The following is a 26,885-nucleotide window of genomic DNA, read 5'->3' as shown; positions in this document are numbered from 1 at the left end:
AAACATTCCTGCATTTGCAAACTTGGCTGTGCTTTCTTTAATGTTCATTATCAGCCTGAATCGCTAAATTATTGCCCAATGTCGAGAAGGCTGTTCCCATGTAACCAGTGTTCACAGTATAGTACTTGGTTGCTAATTACTGTCGGGCTGTTAAGGCTGGATAATTACCTTATAGCCATGCTGGGACTGTTTAAAAACCTTTGTTATACGACATTATGGACGGTACAAAAAATGTTTTATTTTTAAAGAGACATGCCTGTGACAGGCTTGCAAAAGTCATTGTGCAAGCGCAATTTTGTTTATATGCAAGGAACTTTGCCGTAGGTTTTTAATCTTAATGCTCAGTCACAGAATAATGGCAAGCTGATAATAGCATCCAAGCAGCAATGCTCAGCAATTGTTTTGCGAAACTATTCCCATTATGAAAATGATATTTACACATTGGGCAAGATAATGAACATCACTTTATAAAACGGCTGTATGAATGGGGCGACACATTGGCGGGGCTGGTGGAGCTGCTGCCTCATGGCACCAGAAACTTGGTTTCGATCTTCACTTTCGATGCTGTAATTGTGGAGTTTGCACATTAGAGTCATAGAATCGTACAGCTCAGAAACAGGCTCTTCGGCCCATGCTGACCAAGATGCCCCATCTACGCTAGTCCCACCTGTATATATTTGGCACTTATCCCTCTAAACCTTTCCTATCCATCTCACTGTCCAAATGTCTTTTAAATATTATTATAGTACTTGCCTCAACTATCTCCCCTGGCAGCTTGTTCCATATCCTTATCAGCCTCTGTGTGAAAAGGTTTCCCCTCGGGTTCCGATTAAATCTTGCCCCTCTCACCTTCAACATATGTTGTCCTCTTTTTGATTCCCCAACCCTGGCTAAATGGCTCTAAGCAATCGCCCTATTCCCCCTCATAAGATCACCCCCCCCCCCCCCCCCAGCCTCCTTTGCTCCAAGTTATAAAGCCTTGGCCTAGCCCACCTCTCTCTACAGCTCAGGCCCTCGAGTCATGGCAACATCCTCGTAAATCTTCTCTGAACTCTTTCCAGCTTAATTACATCCATCCTATAGCAAGGTGACAAAAAAACTGAACATCGTACTTCAAGTGTGGCCTCTCAGCTGCCTTGTACAACTGTGACATAACATGCCAACTTTTATACTTAATACCCATACTGATGATGGTCAATGTAACAAAAGCCACCTTTACCACCCTATCTAAATCTGATGCCACTTTCAAGCAATTATGTACCTGCACTCTTAGGTCCCTCTGCTCTACAACACTCCCTGGGGCCCTGCGATTCACTGTGAAGGTCCTGTCCTGCTTTCACTTCCTCAAATGCAACACCTTGCACTTCTCTGCATTAAACTCCATTAACCATTCCTCAGCCCACCTGCCCAACTCGCTATGTACAATACCACCCACTTTAATGTCATGTGCAAACTTACACATTCTCATCCAAATTGTTGATATAAACCATAAACTAATGAGCCCAGCATAGATTGCTGAGGCACGGCGCTAGTCACAGGCTTTCAGTCTGAAAAACAACCTTCCACCATCGCCCTCCGCTCCCTTCCATGAAGCCAATTTTTCTGTTGAAGCTGTCCCTATGAACCTCCGTTGCTCCAGTTTCCTCCCACTTCCCAAAGACGTGTGGGTTGTAGGTTAATTGGCCACCAAATTGCCCCTAGAGTGTAGGTAGTGGATGAGAAAGTGGGATAACATAGAATTAGTGTGAGCAGATGATCGATGGTCGGCTTGGACTCGGTGGGCCAAAGGGCCATTTTCCATGCTGCATCTTTCAATCATAATGCATCCAGATCCTGTGATGATCACATTCCTGTACATTAAGTAGACATCAGGGAGGAAATCATTAGTGAACTTGGCAAAGGGTTTGATGTTTTAAATTATGTTTTGAAGATCTAACCTGTGTCGTCTTGGGTGTCAAAAATGAACCCCATGGGATTGGAGATAGGTTTGGGATAATTGGGTGATAGGGTGAGACAAACAATGAAGGCTGAATGTGACATGGTTCCTTGTGTGGAACTCTAGCAGCTTCATGGATGTATTGAAGGGTTAGAGAATTTTGTATCTCAGTTCCAACAGGAAACAAGGTTCCAAAAATTTGAAGTATGTAGGAGAAAATTAGCTAATGATACTCAGTGTGGGAAAGTGAGTATTGGATCTGAGCAAGACAGATCAGAATATCTCCTCAACGCTGTCAAATTTATGGAGAAACAAAGTTAATTATGGCTTTTTAGACGAATAGATAAAAACTAGTTCTCAAGGTAGTTGACATAAATGTCAGATACCATTTGAAATATCATTTTCCGTTTAGAATGTAGATTTTAAAACCAATTGTTAAACTCGCAGATGTACAATACAAAGCACCAGAGTTCTATTGCCATAATAGGTGAAGTTATTGCACAACCAGCAAGGGAGAGCAAAAAAAGAGATAACATAAAACAAAGACCAATAAAAGGGATAAAATAAAACAAAAGACCAATAAAAGGGATAAAATAAAATGAAGGAAGGAGACTGCAGTATATTTTAGAATTCTTTGCTTTTAGAAAGAGAATACAACTGAATTTACAAATGTACGAAACACAAATATTCTCAATAGCTGGGGGGAAAAAAAATCAAACTTTCAAACTTAACAGGCCTGGCAGGAAACTGATGGAGATTTCGCTATCACCTGCGATGGAGATAGTAAGGTCAAGAAATGGTAGGGAATTGTCGGAAATGGTCCAGGTGTATTTGAGTGTCGGATGGAAGTTAGCGGTGAAATGGATGAAGTCTGAGTTGTGTGTGGGTGCAGGAGGTAGCACCAATGCAGTCGTCGATGTAGCACCAATGCAGTCGTCGGTGTAGCGGAGGTAGCACCAATGCAGTGCAGCACCTCGTATTTCGCTTGGGCAGCTTGCACCCCAACGGTATGAACATTGACTTCTCTAATTTCAGGTAGTCCTTACTTTCTCCTCCCCTTCTCAGCTCTCCCTCAGCCCTCTGGCTCCACCTCTTCCTTTCTTCCTCCCCACCCTCACATCAGTCTAAAGAAGGGTTTCGACCCGAAACATTGCCTATTTCCTTCGCTCCATGGATGCTGCCTCACCCGCTGAGTTTCTCCAGCATTTTTGTCTACCGAGAAAACTGATGGAACTGGAGTGCATTCCATCCTGTGCCCAGCTATGATTTCTGGTGAGAAAATGCTGAAAATGTTCATCAGGTCGGGCAGCAACTATTGAAAGAGAGATTTTTTCCAGTTCTTCTGAATAAGTCACAGCCCAGAAATATTAACTCTTGTTTCTCCACAGATAATTCTTGACCTGCAGACTACAATATTTTCAATTATTTCAGTATTTTGCTTACAGATGGAAATTGGTATTGGCTTATTGTTGCCACGTGTACCGATATAAAGTGAAATGCTTTGTGTGCTAGACACAAAGAGCTGGAGTAACTCAGCGGGTCAGGCAACATCTCTGGAGAAAAGGAATAGGTCACATTTCAGGTCGAGGCCCTTCAGAAGAAGATGGGCCTCAACCAGAAACGTCACCTATTCCTATTCTCCAGAGATGCTGTCTGACCCGCTGCGTTTCTACAGCTTTTTGTGTCTATCTTTGGTTCCTTCCTACAAACTTTGTGCTATCCAGTGGTATCATACTGTGCCATCAAGCCATATACAATCAATGCTGTACTATCAAGCCATCTATGTTTCTATATTTCTATACCAATCCAATATACCATACACCATTTTGTGTCTACCTTCGATTTAAACCAGCATCTGCAGTTCTTTCCTACACATATACCAGTACAACAGGTAGTGCAAAAATGAAAATACCAGTGTCCGGAATATAGCTTTAAACCCCTGTCCCACGGTACAAGTTCATTCCAAGAGCTCTCCCGAGCTTGCCCTGATTCGAACTCGGAGATTTACAGCAATGGCCACTCATCCATACTCGGGGATCTTGTGGACAATTTTCGACAGGTTGAAAAATCTTCACGGGTCTTCCCGAGCTTACCTGCCGTTAGCGAGTCTTCCCGAGTACCTGACGTTCGCGTTATGAGCCGGTAAGAGACGTCCCCGAGCTCCGCTACATTCATTCTCCGCGCTTACCACGAGTCAGATTTTTTTTAAACCCGGGAGAGCTCTTGGAATGAACTCGTACCGTGGGACAGGTGTTAAAGTTAGAGAGAAAGTGCAGCTAAAACAAAAGTGCAATAATAATAATAATAATACATTTTATTTATGGGCGCCTTTCAAGAGTCTCAAGGACACCTTACAAAAATTTAGCAAGTAGAGGAAAAACATGTAAGCGGAATGAAATAAATAGTAGAGACATGACTAGTACACAAATTAAAGACAGAATTACAAAGATCACAATGAGGTAGGCTGGGAGATCAGGGCTACACTCTGAACTTCTGAGAGGTCTGTTCATTGTCTGATAACATCCCTGAATATGAATAGCGTTAAATATTAAAAAATAAAGACATTCCTTTGAGATTCTCTACACATTTTGTCTAATACTGCTGGTCCTTCAAAAATATTATGCAAACATTACACCGCATTAAATGATTAACATTATTATTAATAACACACTAGAGGAAAAATATGTCTGCTTTTGTAATATGTGGTATGATCAATGGCTATCCCTACAATAAGTGCCATTTAGTGTGAATTGTAACTATAATTATGGTTTATATCATCAAAGTGGCAACGTTGTATTTCTGTTTTACTTTTCAAGTCTCTGTCTCTCTGGCAGGATTAAAAGTAGTTAACATTTCCACAGGCATTTGTCTTACTTTGGTGACCAGCCCAGTGTTCCTGGTGACTTTCTATTAATACTATAACTGCACGCCTGAGTACACAATTTGTTTTGGCTCTGCAGTCAAATAGCCTGGTATACAGTAGTCCACTATTTTGGCAAGCATTCACGAAATGGTGTCTGTTAACCATGGAATAAATGTTTCACCTTGATCACCATTGCAATAAGTATTTGATATTGGATTTGTTCAGAGGTGAAAAAAAGACAACTTTAACCTGAAATGACTCCCCGGTCCTCTTCGATGTAGGAACTTGAAAGGTTACAATTCAATCGCTCTGCGATTTGGTGATATTGCCTTAGAAGCAACAGTGACTTAAATACTGCTTCATTCCTCCACTAGGTTCCAGGCACTCACGATAGGTTTCAGAATTTTGACGGAAGCATCCACAATGGAAAATATGTAGGAAGGAACTGCAGATGCTGGTTTAAATGGAAGATAGACGCTAAAATATCCACTCTTGACTTGAAAAGCTGGAGTAACTCAGCGGGACAGACAGCATCTCGGGGGGAGGGAAAGGAATGGGTCACCCATTCCTTTTCTCCAGAGATGTTGTCTGACCCACTGTGTTAATCCAGCTTTTTGTGTCTATGGAAAATATCCAGCTCGGTGGGGGGCTGGCAGCCCTGACATTCAGAATGCAAGTGGGCTACCTGGTGCAAATGGAATATTAACAGTGAGATGTCATTTGAGATGGTGAACATGAAACTATTGTTAAATCTTAGGTACACAAAATTGCTGGGGAAACTCAGCGGGTGCAGCAGCATCTATGGAGCGAAGGAAATGGGCGACGTTAAATCTTTGTGCTTTGGGGCTTAATGATGTTCTGTTGTATTAATGCTTTTTATATTTGAGGTCATGTTGTAACGTTAGTGAATTTATTGCTGTTCAATTGTCATTGAATTCTAATTCTTGACCAAGCGCTGGAAGTTGGCTATTACAACATTCATGCAAGTCACAGTAATAGTCATTCCATCCTTTCGATGAAGCACTTTCAATAACGGATACTTTACTGGTGCAGAGGTTAGGATATCATTCCAGTGGTCTGGCGATCTAGACTAAATTCAGAGACCTAAACTGAAATCACACCACCATGGCCGGTGACATTTTTAAGTTCAATTAATAACCTGGAATTATTATTTTTTAAATAGTTACAGAAGTGCTGCATTATAATGGCACCCATCTGGTTCACTAATGTTCAATCTGCCATCCTTAACTAAATGTTACACCAAGCCAATTAGCTTAGTTTAGAAATACAGCATGGAAACAGGCCCTTCGGCCCACTGAGTCCACATCAACCGTCATCACCCGTTCACACTAGTTCTATGTTATCCCAATTTCTCATCCACTACCACGCACTTGGGGGCATTTTTACTGAGGCCAATCAACCTACAAATCCACACATCTTTGGGATGTGGGAGGAAACCGGAGCACCCGGAGGTAACATTAATTCACAGGGAGAGCATGCAAACTCCACACAGACAACAATCAAGGTAAGGATCAAACTCGGGTCTCTGGGTGCTGTGAGGCAGCAGCTCTACCAGTGGCAGCTCTGTGCATGTGGAAGAAATCTGCCATTCTCAACCAGTCTGGTTTCGATGTGACACCCAAACCAGCTAATAACTCAGACCCGAAACGTCACTCCTCTCCAGAGATACTGCCCGTCGTGCTGAGTTACTCCAACATTTTCTGTCCACCTTCAATGGGTTCAAAGTCAGTCATGTCCAGAACCCAAAACCCCCCCAAAACTTAAACTATTCTACAATAATTAAAAGTAGGTTCACTTTGTCAAACTAAGTATTTTAAATATCTGTTGACAAAGTAAATGAATGTTCAAACTGATGGAAATTTCTATCATTGAGCAGCTGGAAGTAACTCAAATTTCACTGTACCTTAATTGGTACATGTGACAATTAAATTGAATCTTGAATCTTGGGCCAAATGGCCCTGTTCTGATCTGTAATGCTGTGCAAACTCCTCTATACATGGAAATCAATTCAAATATCACAATTGAAATGGTGTGGTAAAATAGCATTTCATTTCCAAGCATGGATACAGAAGCTTGCTGTGCTTTGCTTTCTGCTGAGATATTATCTGTCAGAAAAATGAAAAAGTATTTGGAGCAGGATATGCAATTTAGACCAATCCCCAAAGGCACCTGTATGTTAATGCATATAAATGGCACAACTTTCAGGATAATGATGCATCTCATGAGATTGAACAGTATCTATCCAACCATGTTCCCATGCTGTAATATTCCTTTATGAGTTACTACATTTTGCTGCTTAATTTTCATAATGCATTATTATTCACATACAATACAATTCAATTTATTGTCATTTGGACCCCTTGAGGTCCAAACGAAATGCCGTTTCTGCAGCCATACATTACAAACAAATAGACCCAAGACACAACATATTTTACATAAACATCCATCACATTGCTGTGATGGAAGGCCAAAAATACTTTTCTCTCCACTGCACTCTCCCCCCCCATGTCAGAGTCAAAGTCAAAGCCCCCGGCGGGCGATGGCGAATTGTCCCGTGGCCATTAAAACCACGCCTGGTGATGCAAGGTCGCACACCGGGTCTTGGTGTTAGAGCCCCCGGCGTGCGCTCGCAAACTCCCGCGGCCATTCCAAGCCGCGCGGGGCGGTGATGTAGGCCCCGCTCCAGGTGCTCTTCAACCCCGCAACTCGGGCGGGAGAAGTCGCCGCTGCGGAAGCCCCGAAAAGCGGTCTCCCTCCAGGGACCCGCGGGCTCCCGGTGCCGTCCGCCAAACCCGCAGTTGCAGCCACCGAATCTCCGGGGGTCGGGTCGCAGCAGCGTCCACCACAGCTCCGCCCGCTCTGGACTCGGCCAGCTCCGCGACGGTGAGGTGAGTAGTCGGCACCACAGCCCGGTCTTCCTGTTGGAGGCCGCTCCTCGTTGCAGCCCCAACGACAACGGAGACCCGACAAAGAAAAGGTCGGGTCTCCCGTGCAGGGAGAGATTTAAAAGTTACCCCCAACCCCCCCATACCACCCCCACCCCCCCACACACATACCCCAACAAAAATAACAAAAACTACATTAAAACATAGACATAAAATAATAAAAACGCAGACGGACTGCAGAGGCCGCTGCAGACGAGAGTCGCGCCGCCTACCGAAGTTAACAACATCTGATTTCATGTTACACCATGCTACACCATGTTAACAACATCTGATTTCTATTGGGATGCTTTTGGTCCTGTTTATTTTTATAGGAAAGTGAACATTACTGACAAGGGCAATGTTGACCTTGACGAGCTGTGAAACTGTGAAACAGTTGTGGTGAAACTGACCGATTTGGATTCCAGATATTTGCCCTGGTGACAATGAAGGATACCTGGCCATTCTTGGTGTCTCGGCCAAACAGGGCTGCCAAATATATCGTGTTGATATTTCAGATCTTAATTTAGGACAATCATATGGTTAATTAGAGTTAAGCAGCAAATAAGTTTATAACTGATTTTCTATTAATTTGTCACCTTATTATTCTAATTATTATGGATGTTGATTGTTATAGACGAGGCGGGTGCTTTTGATCTATTGTGGAAAGTCACAACCTTGCATGCATGGAGATGGACCATCTTTGAGGCATTGCCAAATTTCACCCTTGTCTGGAAATCTCTTCCTTGCCGCTATCAACTCCGTCCAACGTGTGTGAAATACTTGTTATAAATTCCCAGCACAGAGCACCTGTTCACTGCTGCTAGGAGTCCACTGGTAAATATTTAACAGCCGTAAATAGCACTGCAGTGCATTCCTGTGATGTGAGCCAGCAGAATCGTCTCATTCTTTGCTGCTGCTGTTGTACTGAAACTACTTGTGTAGTGAAATCTTTTGTCCTGTTTAGTCTCTGTGTGGCATTCTTTTGGAATGAGATATCTGGTGCTTTTGACCAGTTTCAATATAAACTATTAAACATTTCAACCAGTTGTGAAACTTATGACTACATTGTAAGAAAATGTTAGTTCCTGCCATAAACCCTTTTCGATTTTGGACTAAAAAGGATATAATTGAGGCATCGTTATGAGTCTGAGGCAGTATCGGTTCAGGGAACTTTGAACTGTGAGACATTTTGATGTCATAGTGTTGAATTATCACATTTTCCCTGCTATTCCTTTTTCCATAGAGGCACCCACCACAGCCCTGGTCATTAAGTGGCCATTCTTTATAAGTGCTTTGACTATTTTAATATGCGGTCATTTAATTGCAGAAGTATCACAGATGACTCATTGTCCTGGTACATTTAAGATGAATTTAATCTGACTCTGGAAGTTGGGGGAAAGAATATTTTTCTTGACGATTGCCACAAAGCTTAATCAGATAGAAGATACGATCCACAGTTTGAGGAGCATCCTCTTTTTTCAAGACCATCTCCAGTGAATCCAACTCCACCTCTAGGATGGAGCCAGCCTTCCTGATGTTAATTCTGTTGCCGTCCGCGGCCTTCGCCCTGCTACCTCAGCATGGCAGCAAAGAAGATGACACTGGCCACCACCGATTGTTAGAAAATCTGCAGCATCTTACTGCAGATGTCGAAAGAGCGGAGCCTCCTCCGAAAGTACAGATGGCTCTGTCCCTTATACAGTGCCTCAATGTTCCTGGACTAGTCCAGTTTACTGTCCAGGTAAATTCCAGGGTACTTGTACTCCTTGGTAATCTACACATCCACACCATTGATGGAGACAGGAGTGTTCCTCTCCTCCTAAACTCTACCACTAACTCCTTCGTCTTGTTGGTGTTAAGCTGCAGGTGATTCAGCCCACACCACTCAACAAAGTCGTTGACTACACCTCTGTATTCAGCTTCCCTCCCCTCACTGATGTAGCCCACAATTGCAGTCATCCGAAAACCTCTACAGGTGGCAGGAGTCTGAGTTGTATCTGAAGTCCGAGGTGTAGATGATGAACAGGAAGGGCCCCTGTGTTGCTCGCTATCATGTCCGAGACGCAGTTCTATAGCCTGACATACTGTGGTCGTCAAGTCGGGTATTGGTGACCCAGGACACCAATGGAGCATCCACCCCATCTTCGTCAGTTTGCTCTCTAGCAATGCAGGACGGATGGTGTTGAACACTGGAGAAGTAATAAAACATGACTCTCACTGTGCTTCCCGGCTTATCCAGGTGAGCATGGAAAGATGGAGCAGGTGGATGATGGCGTCCTCAACCCCCATCTTTGTTGGGTAAGCGAACTGCAGGGGGTCCAGTTAGGGTTTAACCAGGGGTTGCAGGTGAGTGAGCACCAGCCTCTCATGATGTGTGAGGGCAGCACCACTGGTCTGTAGACATTGGAGGAGCTAGTTTGTGTCCTCTTTGGTACAGGAACCATGCAGGATGTCTTCCACATCACTGGAACCCTCTCCAGGCTCAGACTGAAGATATGTCTGAGTACTCCGCGCAACTGGCTGGCACACGCCTTGAGTACCCTAGGGCTGACACCGTCGGGACCTGTAGCTTTGCCTGGGCCCAGTCTGCTCAGCTCTTTCCTCACCTGCTCAGCCTTGATGGTCAGGTGCAACAACGAAAGGGGAGAGGAAGTGGACCAGGGAGGTTGAGGGGGAAGAGTCTGTCGGGGAGCAGGGGAGAGGGTGGACAGATCTATTTAGCTCATTGGCCCAGTCCTGATTGCTTTCCCTCCCCAGATCACTGGTCATCTTGTAGCCTCTAATGCTCTTCATCCTACTCCACACATCCCTCATGTTGTTCTGCTGAAGTTTCAGTTCCAGCTACCTCCAGTAGTTATCCTTGCCATGTCTTAGTCTCACCTTCAGATCTTTCTGTACCCGTTTCACCTCCTCCCTGTCACAATTCCTGAAGGCCCTCTTCTTCTGGTTGAGAAGGGCCGTTATGTCACTGGTGACTCTGGGCTTGTTGTTGGGGAAACAGTAATGCAGTCTCTTCAGGGACCACTTTATCCACACAGAAATGTATGTAACTGGTAACACAGTCCGTGAGTCCATCAATGCCCTCTCCATGGGAACCACGGAGTGCGTACCAGTCTGTGACTACAATGGTTTAAGAATATAGCTTGCCAGCATTTCCCCTCCATCTCCCACCCTCCACAACCTTAGGGGTAAATAAAAATGGGCAATGAATGCAGGCTTTGCCAGTCAGGCCCAAATCCTGAAAACTTTAATGAATGAAAACAATTGCTCAGGTCAATTGCAGCATTTCTATAATCAGCAAACTTCAAAATGAGGATCAAAACTGGAAGAGCTTCTGACCTTCCCTTTAACCTGAGGACAGTCCATTTTGTTTTCAAGGGCAGTGCAACTTAATCCAGTTGTCTCTGTTCATTCATGACTCAACATGAGTGTGACAATGAGAGATTTTCCTCGGGTTACAGTCTTAGCCTGATATTCATCCATGTGCACTTTGTTTCCCAGCGGTCAGCCATGTTTCTAAATTACCAAACTGCTTTCAGTGATATGTTGACCCTCTGAACTTGTGTTCTTGTGGTTTATCCCTATATCCTACTTGATGTTGAACATCCGTTTGCAGTTGGCTCCTGTCCAAGAATAGCTAGTTAAAAACCACTGTCATCTTGTAGCAGAATAAATAGATTCCCAACTCTGCAGACGCCTTGGATTTTTTGTTGTTGTCTGTAATTTAAGCTTAATTCTGCAGCCTGAGAGCATCCATTGCTGCCTCTGAAACCATGCTAAATGATCTGAGCAAATTCTCCAGAGTAACTAAAACCTCAGCTGGTGAAACATCCATATTTTGTGGAAACACAAACCATCTACAAGTGGATAGTATAAACCATTGAGGTCACTAGTTTATCTTCTACAAATGCAAGTTAATTCATCTTCAAATATTTTGTCTTTAAGTTCACGTGGACTTACTAAACTGAGCATCTACTATTCCATGTACTGCGAAATGTGAGCACCAACCTTGTATGCTGTTGTTTATTGCTGGAACCGTGGACTTGGAATTACCAGTCATTTCCTTTCAAATGGTTATCAGTTCCCTGCTAGCAATCATTTTCCTGCAGACTTGCATCAAAATATTTTTGACCTTGGGACACATCTAATAATTTAATTCCTTGCCTCCATGTTTTGATTAAATAGCAAGCAATTGCAGTTCTTCCGTTTGTGCTGAAAATGTCTTTGAAAGATAGAGCCACCATTGGGTTCTATGACTAAATATGGCTATTTAGCTTAATCTCATGCCAAAGTATGCATGTGATTCACTGATTCTCAGCTTCAAGCAGATTCCCACTGAGAAATATTTCCATTTTCATTTGCAGATTCGTTCTTTAACCCCTAATATCTGGACTGCCATTTTAGAATAGACTTGTTGTGAATCCAACCTGTTGAGTCCCAGCTGTTATTCTGGCTGTGATACTTTGCCGGCCACAATAAGGTTGCCATAGTGTGAATAAATACCCAAGCGAGGGCGCTATTTTTGATCCATGTTCTTTTCCCCTGAAAGTGGTGGTTCATATTGAGACCTATTTTAATAAATGTTGACATCCTCGTCTACTGCCTGGAGATAGTTTAAAGAGCACAGTGACAACGCTGGTTGAGCCGCTGCCGCAGTGCCAGGGACACGGGTTTGTTTCTGGTCTCATGTGTTGTCTGTGTGGAGTTTGCACACTCTTCCTGTTACTGTGTGGATTTACTCGGGTGCTCTGGTTTTCTCCCACGTCCCAAAGACGTGTGGGTTTGTAGGTTAATTGGCCTCTGGAAAATTTCCCCTAGTGTGTAGGGAGTGGGTGTAAAAGTGGGATAATATAGAACTCATGTGATTGGGTTGGTGAGGACTTGGAGGGCAGAAGGGCATGTTTCTATGCAGTATTTCTAAGTGCATAAATACTGAGCACAAAGAATGTGTGCCAATGATTGGGACTGACATAAATATCAGCATCCATGTTTCAATCAGGCACAAGAGTTCTTGCTCGCTTCTCCCTATAAACTTGGGTGCATTGAGGATAGTTGTAGATTCAAGGAACTGCAGATGCCGGTTTAGAAAAAAAAGACAACATGTTTAGAGTAACTCAGCAGGTATCCACGTTTCTCCAGAGATGCTGCCTGACACACTGAGTTGTTCCAGCACTTTATATTTTTTGCAGCAGAAATTGGCGAGACACAAATTTCTATGCACAAAGTCATGCTGACATTTTGAGGATAATTCTGTTGCCCGTTCGTTACTTTGGCTAAGATCAGCATAGTTTATTTCTGAGTGCTATCTAATTGAAACTGAGTGCCGGAGACCTGGGAGAGCAAATTGCCTGCCACGCGATCTTTTGCGAATATCACAGAAGTTTGAAATAAAACAAAGTAACTTCTGTCTTTTAAAAAAGAAAAAGATCTACCTACATTACTGTGGAACAATGCTAGACCACATTTTCCTTACATTATCCTTGTTGACGAGTAAACCTCCAGAATTGTACTGCTAACGCACACTAAAGGTAAAAATATGTGATTTTCATAAAGGGAATGAGTTATGTGATTTGTGTTAATGTTATTTGTGTAAATGGTAACTCGCCCTTCATTGAGGTCTGAGCTACAAAACATTACCAGCATTTCCTCTCATGCCTTGAACTGTCTGTTTGCTTTGGTGATGTTGGTCAACCAGATGTTGCTCCATGGGAACTGAATTAAGAGCTCAGCAGGAAAATGGGAAAAGTATTCTACTCTGACTTGATTCCCCAAAAAAACTTATTAAAGAAGAACAAAGTCAACTATCCGCAACCCACCTGTCTCTTCCATGTCCAATTGTCAGGAGGTTACTGATGTCTGCTTTAATACTTCCATGTACTGTTTCCCTGTCGCTGGAGTCTAACGCTCTATTTACAAAGCTGTTATGTTTTAAATCTTCTCAATCGAAGTTATGCAACATTCCCTTGGGTTTTACTGCTTGGATATTTGTTATTCCGGAGGCAGAGAGGGGGACGATATATATGCAACATGAGTCCTGGGAAGCAAGAATGATTTATTCTTTCCAGCTATTTATTCCTGCAAAACAAACTCTGACCATGAGCATATGTTCAGCTTTGTGGTTTTACAGTTGTGTATGTTGCCCTTGCCTCAACCCAGACCACAGATAGTTTCAGGAATAAATAGGGTTGTAATAGATGGTACACAAAAAAGCTGGAGAAACTCAGTGGAGCGAAGGAAATAGGCAACGTTTCGGGACGAAACCCAAAGGAAATAGGCAACGTTTCGGGTCGAAACCCAAAGGGTTTCGGGACGAAACGTTGCCTATTTCCTTCGCTCCATAGATGCTGCTGCACCCGCTGAGTCTCTCCAGCTTTTTTGTGTACCTTCGATTTTCCAGCATCTGCAGTTCCTTCTTAAACGGGTTGTAATAGGTATTTGGCTTTCCAAATGTCGACTTGGACTGCCAAAGTAGGGCTTGGATGGGGTGGAATTTAAGTGTTTAGGAAAACGTTATTAAATTAATATGTAGATAGCAAAACGTTGGTCATTTTTTGGTCCATAAAGCATCATTCCATTAGCTTTACAATAGTTATGGAAAAGGATCAGACTGTCCACAGGTTGAAGTTCTAAATTGGAGCTAGGCCAATTATTTTGGTATTAGACAAGAAGTTTTAAAAGGTGATTTGGTGGGGCAGGTAATGGGAGGTCTGGTAAGTTGGAGCTTTTTAAATGAGATGGAGAGAGCTCGAGGACTGCATGTTCCTACTGGATTGAAGGCAAGGCTGGAAGGTATAGGGAACCCTAGATGATGAGATTTAGGCTCTGGTCAATAAAAAATGGGGCATATGTCTGGTGTAGGTAGTTGGGATCAAATTGATCCCTTGAAGAATATTTCCCTTAAGAAGGAAACCAGAAGGGTGAAAAGGGGACATGAGATATGTTTGGCAGATAAAGTAAAGGGGAATCAAAAGAGATTCCACAAGTTTATTAAGGACAAAGGTCTAATTAGAAAGCAAATATGGCCCCTTGAGATGAATAAGATTGGTTGTGGCTCCATACATGGTCAAGGTAAATTTAGTGACTTGACAATGTGTGGATCCACAGGAGATGGTGAAATGTTAAATTCATCGGTTTTATTATCCATGGAGAAAGTCATGGATGCTGGGGAAGTCAGAAGTTAGTGATGTCTTGAAGAGAGTTCAGACGACAGAGGAGTACGTGCTGGAGATTGGAAAACACATAAAATTAAATAAATCCTCTGGACATGATTAGGTGTTCATTGTGGGAATGTAAGGAAGAAATGCTGGGGCCCCAGGCAGAGACAGTTATAGCATTCATAGACTCAGGTGATGGCTAAAGAAGTGTATTTAGGATTCGGAAAGGTAAGGATTGGCTTTGGATAGTCAGCATGGCTTTGTAAATGGAAACACGTGGCTTACCACTTTGACTGTTTGGGGTCAACTTTTTCACACACAGGTGGGTATACGGAACACACTGCCAGAGGAAGTAGTTGAGGCAGATAGTATGACATTTAGAAGATAGTTCGATAGGTAAGGTTTAGAGGGATATTGGCTAGCTGCAAGCAAGTGAGACTCCTTTGATGAAACAACTTGGTTGGCATGTTAAAGGGGAAAGCATGAATTTCATCAGTCTGTTGGAATTAAAAAGGCCTTTTTAAACTGCTATTAATCTACTTAGCTCCCAGAAAATATAAAATGTATGAAGTCAAAGAATGGAATCCTTTCATTTCCACTTGCATGAATGTTTCAGAATGACACTTCACTGTGCTACTATGGTTACCTGCCAACCAGCAGTATAAATGCAAAAAATACATTTTGAAGTTCCCATATGTTTTTCCCGATAACTACTCGAATGCCTTTCACTCCAGTGTGCAATTCCGTTAACAACTCCTCCAAATGATACAGTCTGAGTGCAGCATGTCCTGGAAAATGTGCAGTGATGGGTTAAATGGCAAGTTATGTCTATGCCACACATGTCAAACCAACCTCCCGCTTCTCTTCCCTGTGCCCAACCTGGATGCGCACTCATTCCTCTCATTATTCCTCTCCTCACCCCCCTGGCTCTCCCCTCCCTCATCCCCTTCCACGCATATTCCTTACTCTGACCACATTTCACTCCTTTTCCCCTTTTCTTCCACCCTTTTGTCTCCCTCCAGCGTAACAAATCATCCCTCCCCCCCTCATCGTTTGTATCCATATATCACTTGCCAGATTGTGTCCAGCCTCCACCTCTCTTTTCTAGACTTCTCCCCCCTACTACAATCACTCTGAGTAGGGTCCTAACCTAAAATGTCATCTATGTATGACCTTCAGAGATGCTGCCTGTCCTGCTGAGTTGCTCCGGTACTTTGTTTTTGTCTATAAACCAGCATTTTCAATTCCTTGTGTCTACCTCCCCTTGGTATTTAGTGGTATTAATATTGCTTAGCGTTTTGGAATCCCCCCACTATCACCACCAACCAGAAAATGAATCAGGTACGTTACTAATATAATGTGTATGAAGGAACTGCAGATGCTGGTTTAAACCAAAGATAGACACAAAATGCTGGAGTAACTCAACGGGACAGGCAGTATCTCCGGAGAGAAGGAATGGGTGATGTTTCGGGTTTGAGATCCGATGACCTTCAGTCTGAAGAAAGGTCTCGTCCTGAATCATCACCCGTTCCTTCTCTCCAGAGATGCTGCCTGTCCCGCTGAGTTACCCCAACATTTTGTGTCTATCTTAGGTTACAAACATAGGCCACTGCCTGATATTCTTTCCACTGCCTTCAAGTATCAAATCTGAATTATCATGAAGAATGCTTCATCAACATTCACGCAACTGATCAATCTAGCCCAGCTGAATGAGACCCCCTCCTCTCACGGCGGCCAAACCACTCAGTCTTCCACCACCATTGCATCATGTCCTTTTGACTTCAAGAAGTCAACTCGCCACCAGAATCTCAAGGGCATTTAGGAGACCTTGCTGAGACGCCTCGTTCCCTAAAGACTTAAAATTAACATCCAGTGTTTCAGAGATGCTGCTTGTGCTACTGAGTTAATCCATGTTTTGTGTCTATATTTTATATTCAGGCTAATGTGATACATTCACCAAATGGCATCTGAGGATATGACTAGCCTTCTTGACTTTGAATATTGAAAGGGAATTAAAACCCATGGGCCTGTGTGATTCTGTTATTTCCTCATTTCCTTCCTCGACCTCCCAGCTAACTGACGGGATAGTGAAGGGCGTAAAGCTCACCACCTAGTTTATAATGCTCTTTCTAACCCATGGCGTTGAGCAACATTTAACATCCTGACTGCTCTGCCAGTTTCAGGGACTTAAAGTTCCTGCCATTATCTTCAGCTGGATCTAAAATTGGACGGAGAAATTTCCTCTTTCAACGGGGCACTTCTTTATGTACACTCATCAGAGTCTAGGGCCATTGTTTGGAAAGAATGAGACTTAAGTGAGCAATTGGAAACTCACAAAATGTTTGATTTTTTTTGATATATATTCTTGATTTTCCACTTCCATGACAATAGTGCCATGATTGCCAATTCATCTACAAGTACAAGATCCCCACTCATATAAGCAGCATAGTGCCTTAAAGTTCCAGTCTGAGTGACATACAATTCCATCACAAAAACAGCAGCACATTGGCCTTGAGGGTAGAGGATTAAGGTCAGCGGGGGAAAGTTTAAAGGAGGTTTACGGGCAGGTTTCTGTACAAAGAGTGGTGGGTTCCTGGAATGTGCCTATGGAGGTGGCATATCTGGTGGTGGTGTTTTAATAATCTTTTAGGTAGGCATGTGGATATGGAGGGAGATAGATCACATACTGACAGTGGAGATTAGTGCACTAGGGTTGATTAATGAGAAGTTACCCAATAATCTACACCTTGGCTGGGAATGGCAGCAGGAGCAGATTTCATGGCGTTATATCATGACATTGGTACAGTTAGTTTATTGTCACGTGTACCGAGGTACAGTGAAAAGCTGTGATCTCCAAGCTAATAGTTTCTTGCTTCCATCCTGCATATTTTTTTAACCATTTCCAATCCCCTCCAACAACGAATTACCAAGTCAGAATATTAAAAAAATATGAATTGGGAGTTAATTTTGCAGTTATGAAAGTTTAGTTGCAACATGAGACTGTCTCCACGACACCTTTGCATTTAACTAATTGATATGAATGTGTTCCAGAATAAAGAACTGCAGATGAAAGACTCCATGATGCCCTGTGTTTAGCCCAGCCATTTACAATTCTAAGTGAATACTCGGGCATGCTGTTAACTGCAAATAACCTGACCAGCCATCCTGTCTGATCCCAGATGGGCAATCATTAATATACAAAAGTGTTTGTTGAACCAAATTATACTGATACAGTTTCAGCAATTTTGAACATGAATTTGGTGTTTAAAATCTTTAAGCAGAAAGGCATTGAATTCTCCGACTTTAAGTAACTTAACTACAAAACACTAATCCAGCTCTCCATTCTCTCTTCCGTTCACCACCTCCACTCCCCACACCTTCCACTTATATTCTTTTGATAGACACAAAATGCTGCAGTAACTCAGCAGGACAGGCGGCATCTCTAGAGAGAAGGAATCAGTGACATTTCAGGTCGAGACCGTTCTTCAGTCTGAAGAAGGGACTTGACCCGAAAGGTCACCAATTCCGTCTCTCCAAATATGCTGCCTGTCCCGCTGAGTTACTGCAGCATTTTGTGTCTATCTTCGGTGTAAACCAGGATCTGCAGTTCCTTCCCACACCTATATTCCTTCACAATTCACCTCTTCTACCCTAATCTCACACCATCGTGTCTTTTCATCTCTGGCCTTTGTCCGACCATCTGCCTATCAAAACCTGCCCACCCCTGTATTCACCTATCACTTGCCAAGCTTGGTTCTTCCCCCTCCTCTCTTCCGGTCCAGCTTTCATCCCCTTACCCCACCTCCCACCACAATCAGTCGGAAGAAGGGTCCCGACCTGAAACAATACCTACCAACATTCTCCAGATATGTCGTCTGACCCACTGAGTTATCACAACACGTTGTGTCTATTTTTGTAATCCAGCATCTGTAGTTCTTTGTTTTTCCAACTCCTGTTTGGACGACATTGTGATGACCCAAGATAGACACAAAATGCTGGAGTAACTCAGCGGGACAGGCAGCATCTCTGGAGAGAAGGGATGGGTGACGTTTCGGGTCGAGACCCTTCTTCAGACTGAAATTAGGATGATTGATTTTTTGGAGACTCTATCAATAAGTGACACACAAATGCCTGCCAAACTAGTTTCAGTTGAACTAATATTTTAACCTATTGAGCTAATTGATGAAGCAGTCAGTAATATTATTAATTCCCAACTTAAATTGCCTGTGCAGGAAAGAAATTAAAGCATAATCCTCTTAGAATGATGGGTGGACTCGCATCAAACACAACGCTGCCTTCACTTTTTGCTGATGATGATGTATCAAAGGAGAGTGCGGACCTGACAGTCGATGCTGGGTATGTTTTGCATTCTTTTACTAAAAATTACTAAAACACTATAATGTTGCACACAACGAATAAATAATTGGAATGCAACAGATGCCAAAATCTGGATAAATAAGTCGGCAGTATCCCTTTTTAAATAAACTCGGAACGTTGTTTTATGCTTGCGGACTGTGAGATGTGGTGACTGTTGTTGCAGGATGGATCCATAGATCTCGACTTACCCCCAGCTTTCCTATATTCTGAAAGGCTGCAGAATCTTTCAGTCATGCCATATTCAGACTTGGTAGGAGTGTTTTACTGATAAGAAAAATGTATAATTGTGCTAACTTTCCTTTGTTCTGTGAGTGGGAGCCCGAGAAGCACTGAGCAACGTTTGTGCTCATTGTAATCTTGCCGCTCCCGTCTAACGAATCAATTAGAGATTGCCATGGTTGACCTTTAACAGTTTTTGTTGCTATCTGCTTTGACACAATGGGGGTGGAGGGGAGGGGGCAGCTGGGAAGGTGGGTGGAGTGGCAAGATGGGAACTGGAGGTGTACAAAGCAACTGCAGATGCTGGTTTAAACCAAGGATAGACACAAAATACTGGAGTAACTCGGGCAGCGTCTCTGGAGTGGGTGTTGTTTTGGATCGGGACCGGTGGATAGAGGATGGGTGACCAATAACTTGCAGACTGAGCCAGGCAAAGGAGGGGCTGGTGTATTGCAGAGCTGAGAGATGGAGAAAGGAGGATGATGAGGGGGAACGCAATGACTACCAGTGCTGGAATCTGGTAAGTAAAGAAGATGATAATGGGAACCATTAGGTGCAAGTAAAGATCAGACAAAACCAGACCAGATGGGGAGGAAGCCTGTGGGTGAAATGTGTGTGTAGTGGGTGGTTGGAACCAGAAGGAGGGGGGGGGGGGGTAATGGGGACAAAAATGAGTGATGGGTGGGTGGGGGGGGGGGGCTGGGAAAGGGCAGCAAAAATGCTTTGTGCTCGCAATGCTGCTGCAAGTAAGAATTTTGTTCTTCTGGTACACATGATAAAAACATTTTGTGGACTCTTGAAATGAGAAGCCCAGAGTAAAGTTGGAAGGGGAAGGGGATAGAGAACTAAACCAACACTAGGTCGGGGAGACTAAGCGTAGGTTGGGCGATCGTTTCGCCGAACACCTCCGCTCAGTCCGCAATAACCTACCTGAACTCCCGGTGGCTCAGCACTTCAACTCCCCCTCCCATTCCCAATCCGACCTCTCTGTCCTGGGTCTCCTCCATTGCCAGAGTGAGCAACAGCGGTAATTGGAGGAACAGCACCTCATATTCCGTCTGGGGACCTTGCGTCCAGATGGCATTAAAATTGAATTCTCCCAATTTTGCTAGCCCTTGCTGTCTCCTCCCCTTCCTTAACCCTCTAGCTGTCTCCTCCCACCCTCCAATCCGCCCGCCCTCGGGCTCCTCCTCCTCCTCCCCTTTTCCTTCCTTCTTCCCCCCCCCCCCACCCCCCATCAGTCTGAAGAAGGGTTTCGGCCCGAAACGTCGCCTATTTCCTTCGCTCCATAGATGATGCTGCACCCGCTGAGTTTCCCCAGCAATTTTGTGTACCTTCGATATTCCAGCATCTGCAGTTCCTTTTTGAACACTAGGTGAGCTTGCCTTCCGTTGTACAATGCAATGTTCCTGCCATTGTGGTGCACGTAACCCAGGCAGAATATGAGGTGTTGTTCCTCAAGCTTGTGTTGGCAGTTGGGAAGACCGTGGATTGCCGGGTTGGTGTGGGAATGGAAAGGGGAATCAAACTGAAGTAGATCTTCAAAACCTTTCTTAGGAAATGAGTTCCAGCGCTGATTCTTATGAGGTATAATTTTAGACTCTAGTCTCCCAGGATCCTTCTCAGTTTCCTTTCTTCAGAAACAGCCACGGCTAGCAGCAATAGCAGGCTATTTAAACGTGGGGATTCCAAAAAAGCCAGTTCTTTCTCAATCTGTGTGCATTCAGAAGCAGTACATTTTTAAAAATCCTTCGCTATCCCTGGAGTGCAAATGGTATTGTGGATACAGTGCTGTGTAAACCACTCAGCCAGTAATTCATCTCCAACCTGCTGCCTGGAGAGATGCCATGTATTCTCACTTTCTAAATGGTACATATAAACCGAACCAAACCGATTCACACCAACTAGATCTTGAACTCAAAAATGTGTACATCGTTATATTACAGATTTGCCACCATATTTTTTTAGTCTTGTTGAATGATTGCAGCAATTGTATGAGTTTATCGGTTTCATCATCATTGAAGTCTTGACTTCTGTTTATTGAAACGTAGTGAAGTGTGTACATTGACAGTAATTTGCCCATTTCCAAATCATAGTCATTGTAAACGTGTATGAACCATGACCAACCGTAGAGTAGGGTGCAAGTATTAGAGGTACTATAACTGATCTATAAGAGTGTGCGTAAATGGGAAGTCTTGTTGTTTGACTTGAATCAATGCTGTCACTGGATTTACTTATTATTCCTTGTATGCTGCAGGAAAAAATAGGATGCACTAAAGTTTGTGATAACTTCGATTGACTTCATCAGCACCACTGCTGATAACAAGGCTGTTACTGATGGTCCTTTTGTGTCACAAAGTCTATATTATAGATATAGATACACGCACGCACATACGTACACACATATACGTACACACATATACGTACACACATATACGTACCCACATATACGTACACACAAATACATACACACACACACACACACACATATACACACACACACACACACACACACACACACACACACACACACACACACACACACACACACACACACACACACACACACACACACACATATATATATATATATATATATATATATATAATGTGTAATGTATGTGCAATGGGTGTGTGTATATATGTGTGCGTGTGTGTATATGTGTGTGTATATATGTGTGTGTGTATATATATGTGTGTGTATATATATGGGTGTGTGTGTATATATATATATATATGTGTGTGTGTATATATATGTGTGTGTGTGTATATATATATGAGACCAAATCGTAATTTCAATACTTTAATTTGATATGACAGTGCTAGGTGCTAACACACAGTTTAAATGTACATCATGTTTAAGAGGGAACTGCAGATGCTGGAAAATCGAAGGTAGACATTCCTTCGCTCCATAGATGCTGCTGCACCCGCTGAGTTTCTCCAGCATTTTTGTGTCCCTTAAGTGGACATCATTTGAAAATATGATTAACATCATTATAAGCAGAAAGTAAATCAATTATCTTTCAAAAGTCTATGAAATGCATTGATAAATGTTGTGATGGAATGTCCTTGGGCAGTTTTACAATTGTATTGTGGTAGCTTTTGTGATTTCTCCAGTGGTCTGCCTGCCAGGGAAATCACCAACGAATGCAAACTGCTGGAGTAACTCAGCAGGTCAGGCAACACCTCTGGAGAACAGGGATAGATGACGTTTCGGGTTGAGACGCTTCTTCGGACTGGAAGGGTCTTGACCTAAAACGTCACCTATCCGTGTTCTCCAGAGATGCTGCCTGATCCACTGAGTTACTCCAGCACGTTGTGTACTTTTGTGCAGTAGTTTTTTTTGTTTTTTTGTTTTTTTACAATACAATACCTCACATGAAGTTCAAACAAAATTTGGTTTCTGCAGCCATACAAGAAAAGAACCAAGACGCACACCAACACAATTTACACAAACATCCATCACAGTGAATCTCCTCCTCACTGTGATGGAAGGCAAAGTCCCGCCTCTCCCCTGCTCTCCATTCTTCTCCCGAAGTCAAAGTCAAAGCCCCCGGCGGGCGCTAGAAAGTCCCACGGCCACTTAAAGCCGCGCCAGGCAATGTAAGGCCCTGCTCCGGGTCTTGATGTTGGAACCCCTGGCGGGCGCTACCAAGCTACCCTAACCCACCATCTGCAGTTACTTGTTTCAACATGGGAATCACCAGCCTGGAATGCATTCAGTAATCACATCAAACTGTTTCCAGCTGGATTATTTCTTTAAAAAAAAGCTCCGTCAGCATCATAGACACAAAACATAATGAATTTGCTGTAACAAATGTCCACGGGCATTGACCTCAGTCAACCTGAATACAGAGATGTGTGTATCTGTACAGATGGACAAAGAGGCATCTGAAATGTTCTCAGCCAGTATGTAGGATTTATCTCTGGGGGAAATTGGTGGGGATGTGAATTGCTTGCACTGTGCTCTGTGAGAAACATCAGTGTAGCAATCTTATACTTCCGGAAAGATACTTAATGACGGTGATTTCATGGCGGTTTCATGTCTTAATGGTGGTGAGAACAGCTTATGATGGGAGAAAAAAAATCAATGCTCGAGAAGCAGATTTCAGTGGAACTTTTGTTATTTGTGCCAGTTCAGTAAACAGGCATGAGAATATCAGTGGTACACAAAAAAGCTGGAGAAACTCAGCGGGTGCAGCAGCATCTATGGAGCGAAGGAAAAAGGCAACGTTTCGGCCCGAAACGTTGCCTTTTTCCTTCGCTCCATAGATGCTGCTGCACCCGCTGAGTTTCTCCAGCTTTTTTGTGTACCTTCGATTTTCCAGCATCTGCAGTTCCTTCTTAAACAACATGAGAATATCAGTATTCTTTGAACAACAAATGTTTTTTTTCTTCCTTTTGAATGCAGATTTTCAGGCGCAGAAGGCTCGTACAGTTCAGGGGTGTCTCAGTCTATGAACAATCCAGAGTTTGTGGAGGATCTGTCTCAGGTGCAGTTACTGGAGAATGAGTCCCCTCGGGCAGCAGATACCAACGAGCAGAGAAGTGAGGAGGAGGAGGTGAGTGGGGAAAACCATCTGTGTTCATCCCTGGGTTGTTAAAACCACACAGTTAAACCATTGTATCCACGGGAACAAGCAGTCCTACTTTGTTTTTGCACAAAAGTCCGCACTCCTCTGCCAATTAAATTTGCACTATTCAAGTCCCACATTTTGTGCCATTCATGAGAACCTGTGAATTGCGAAAGCTGAACATGAAGTGGAAACATTAAAAAAATATGGTTAGTTTTTGTGCGGAGGAGGCAGATCAGAGCTGAGTGGATAAAGAGCATGGCAGTGGCCAACAGAGATGTCATCCATTGTCTCGGTGTTGGAGGAAAACAACATCAGCTGCAAAGCTTTTTCTTTATTTATCTGTTCCATTCCGATTTCTCACCGGTAATTGTGACCCCCCCCCACCGCCTCCCAAAGAGGAACAAAATTCTACCTATCATTTAGATTATTATCAAGGGCGGCACAGAGGCGCAGCTGATATAGCTTCTGCCTCACAGCACCAGAGACCCGGGTTCGATCCTGACCTCGGGTACTCTCTGTGCGTGCGGCGTTTTGCTAATTTGACCGCTTGGGTTTCCTCTGGGCGCTCCGGTTTCCTCTCATCTCAAAAACAATCGGACTTAAGTTAATTGCCCTCTATAAAATTGCTCCTAACGTGAAGGGAGTAGATGAGAAATCAAGATAGCAGTGTGAATTGGTGAGTGTGGCTAAGTGGGCTGAAGGACATGTTTCCATGTTGTACCTCTATCTAAATTATGGTTCTTATATGGTGTTGTATGTCCCTCTGTACCTCACCCAAGTACCCATATTGCAGTTATAACCTGACATCTACAGCGCAGACTCCCTGTGCAATATGTAGATGAAGAAATTATTGCTGTCTGTGTGGCATCCTTTCACTGGGTATCTCATCAGGCTAGAAATCAAATGGCCTTTCAAGACTGAGTATAGGTTGACACAGTGGTGCAGCGGAAGAGTTGCAGTCTCACAGCACCAGAGACCCGGGTTTGCATGTTCTCCCTGTGGCCGATTGGATTTTCTCAGGGTACTCCAGTTTCCTCCCACATTCCAAAGATGTGTGGGTTTGTAGGCTAATTGGCTTCTGTAAGTTATTCCGAGAGTGTAGGATAGAACTAGTCTACGGGTGATTGTTGGTCGGAATGGACTCAGTGGGCTGAAATGCCTGTTTCCAACTCGAAATCGCAACAAAATGTTACCAGTGCAATTAAAACCGAGGACACGTCATATCTTCAGTGGATGAATTGAGAAGGTTCATATTTTCATCACTGTCAAGCAATATTCTGAGAAAAGATTGATCATAAATCCATTTTTTTCCTATTGAAGGGAAAGTGAAAATATTCAAAACTAATCCGAACCTTATTTCTAAAATGCTGCAGCATTCTCTCCTGTGGTGATTGTATTATGATTGCAATAGTTGGCTGGCCAGGAGGATTTTATGTCAAAGTGAATGACCAACCAAACTCAGCAATCACGAGTGTGTAGAAAAGAATTGCAGATGCTGGTGTTTATACTGAAGATAGCAAAGTGCTGGAGTAACGCAGCGGGTCAGGCAGCATCTCTGGAGAAAAAGGATGCTTAACGTTTCGGGTCAGAACCCTTCTTGGTTCTTGGTTTCTTGGTCCTCCAAAATATTCCAAATGGAATTTAAACTGGAGGTGGTGAAAGGAGGGCTTAAGCCAGAAAGGGTTATTGGGAAGAAAGAGCTACTTTAAATGTAGTTGCATCTGGTTGGGTAACTATAGTTGGGTGGAGATTATTCCATGCTTTAATTGTACGAGGGAAGAACGAATTGCTGTACACATCTGTCTTTGTAGCTGGGATCACAAATTGGATTGAATGCCCTCGTCTGCTCCTAATTGGTTTGGGTTTGGTGTAGGTCTTGTAGTCCATGTCGAGCTGACCATTTAACATTTTATAAAAACAGGTCAAACGGTGAGCTTCACGTCTGTCTTGGAGAGGGTTCCACCCCAGAGAATTCAGAAGTTTGGTGACACTCGCTTCTCTCTCTCATAGGTGTTAGTAACAAATCGAGCTGCCTGTCTTTGGACACGTTCTTCAGACAAGCAATCACAAGGCAGTTATGGTGCTGCAAATGCACTCCAGTTGAGTTGAGCTATTTCATTCTTGTTGGACTCCCAGTCCAACTAAGATGCCGACTCCCAAGTAACATATCGTAAATGATGAGAACCTAATTATGCACCTTTTCAATTGCAATTCACCACAGGTTCACAGGCAAGCTGGCATCTTAATTTTGGTATGTGTGCTGGCACTGACTCAGCTGAATGGAGACATTGAGTCAACTATTGACATAGGGGTTATTTGGGAACTGTAAAATAGAACGAGCTGGAAACTGGCTCCTATTTTGAAATCCAACCCAGATTGGTGGGATGAAAGTCTTAGCCTCAAGGCTGTAAAGGTTCCATGTGAAAATGACTTCTGAGAGTCTCAGTCAAGCTTGCAGCACAAAATTGTTTTGTTTGGCACTTAATTAAAATCCCTTCAAGTGCCAATAGGTTATGGGGAAAATGACACATTGGTGCAGTCAGATTGGAGCTGAGACATTACAGTGTTTAATTCCTCTTTACCCACTTGTACTTGATGTTTACTCTGTGTGACTGAAATGATTATTGTTCTGTTCCCCAGTTCTGATGTCTTTTAAATTGATGAGCACAACATTCACATCAAAAAACAGTCCCTACAGGAAAGAGCAGTATTGAACATTTAGAATATTGTGCACTGTAATCCTTTTGTCGTTCAGCACAGTGCATGCCTTTGTTTTTAAAATCACAAGGATGACCTCATGGTTTTCATCCTGGT

General features: G+C 43.2%; 1 protein-coding gene across 6 annotated transcripts in view; it reads left to right on the top strand.

Moving 5' to 3' along the window:
• The window catches only part of hmg20a (high mobility group 20A), a 61,141-nt gene that overhangs the window by 13,598 nt on the left and 20,658 nt on the right, over nt 1-26,885 (top strand). For 3 of the 6 annotated variants that reach the window (XM_033015078.1, XM_033015081.1, XM_033015079.1), the window contains 2 exons: nt 19,131-19,254; nt 23,906-24,056. In XM_033015078.1, the coding sequence (XP_032870969.1) occupies nt 19,131-19,254; nt 23,906-24,056 (275 nt within the window). The remainder of the gene's footprint in view (nt 1-19,130; nt 19,255-23,905; nt 24,057-26,885) is intronic. The other 3 variants (XM_033015084.1, XM_033015083.1, XM_033015080.1) reach the window with 2 other exon arrangements.

Source organism: Amblyraja radiata, chromosome X (assembly GCF_010909765.2).
Source record: "Amblyraja radiata isolate CabotCenter1 chromosome X, sAmbRad1.1.pri, whole genome shotgun sequence".
NCBI classification, from domain to species: Eukaryota; Metazoa; Chordata; class Chondrichthyes; order Rajiformes; family Rajidae; genus Amblyraja; species Amblyraja radiata.
The sequence above is the reverse complement of the archived record's forward strand: the minus strand, read 5'-3'. Positions and strand labels throughout refer to the sequence as shown.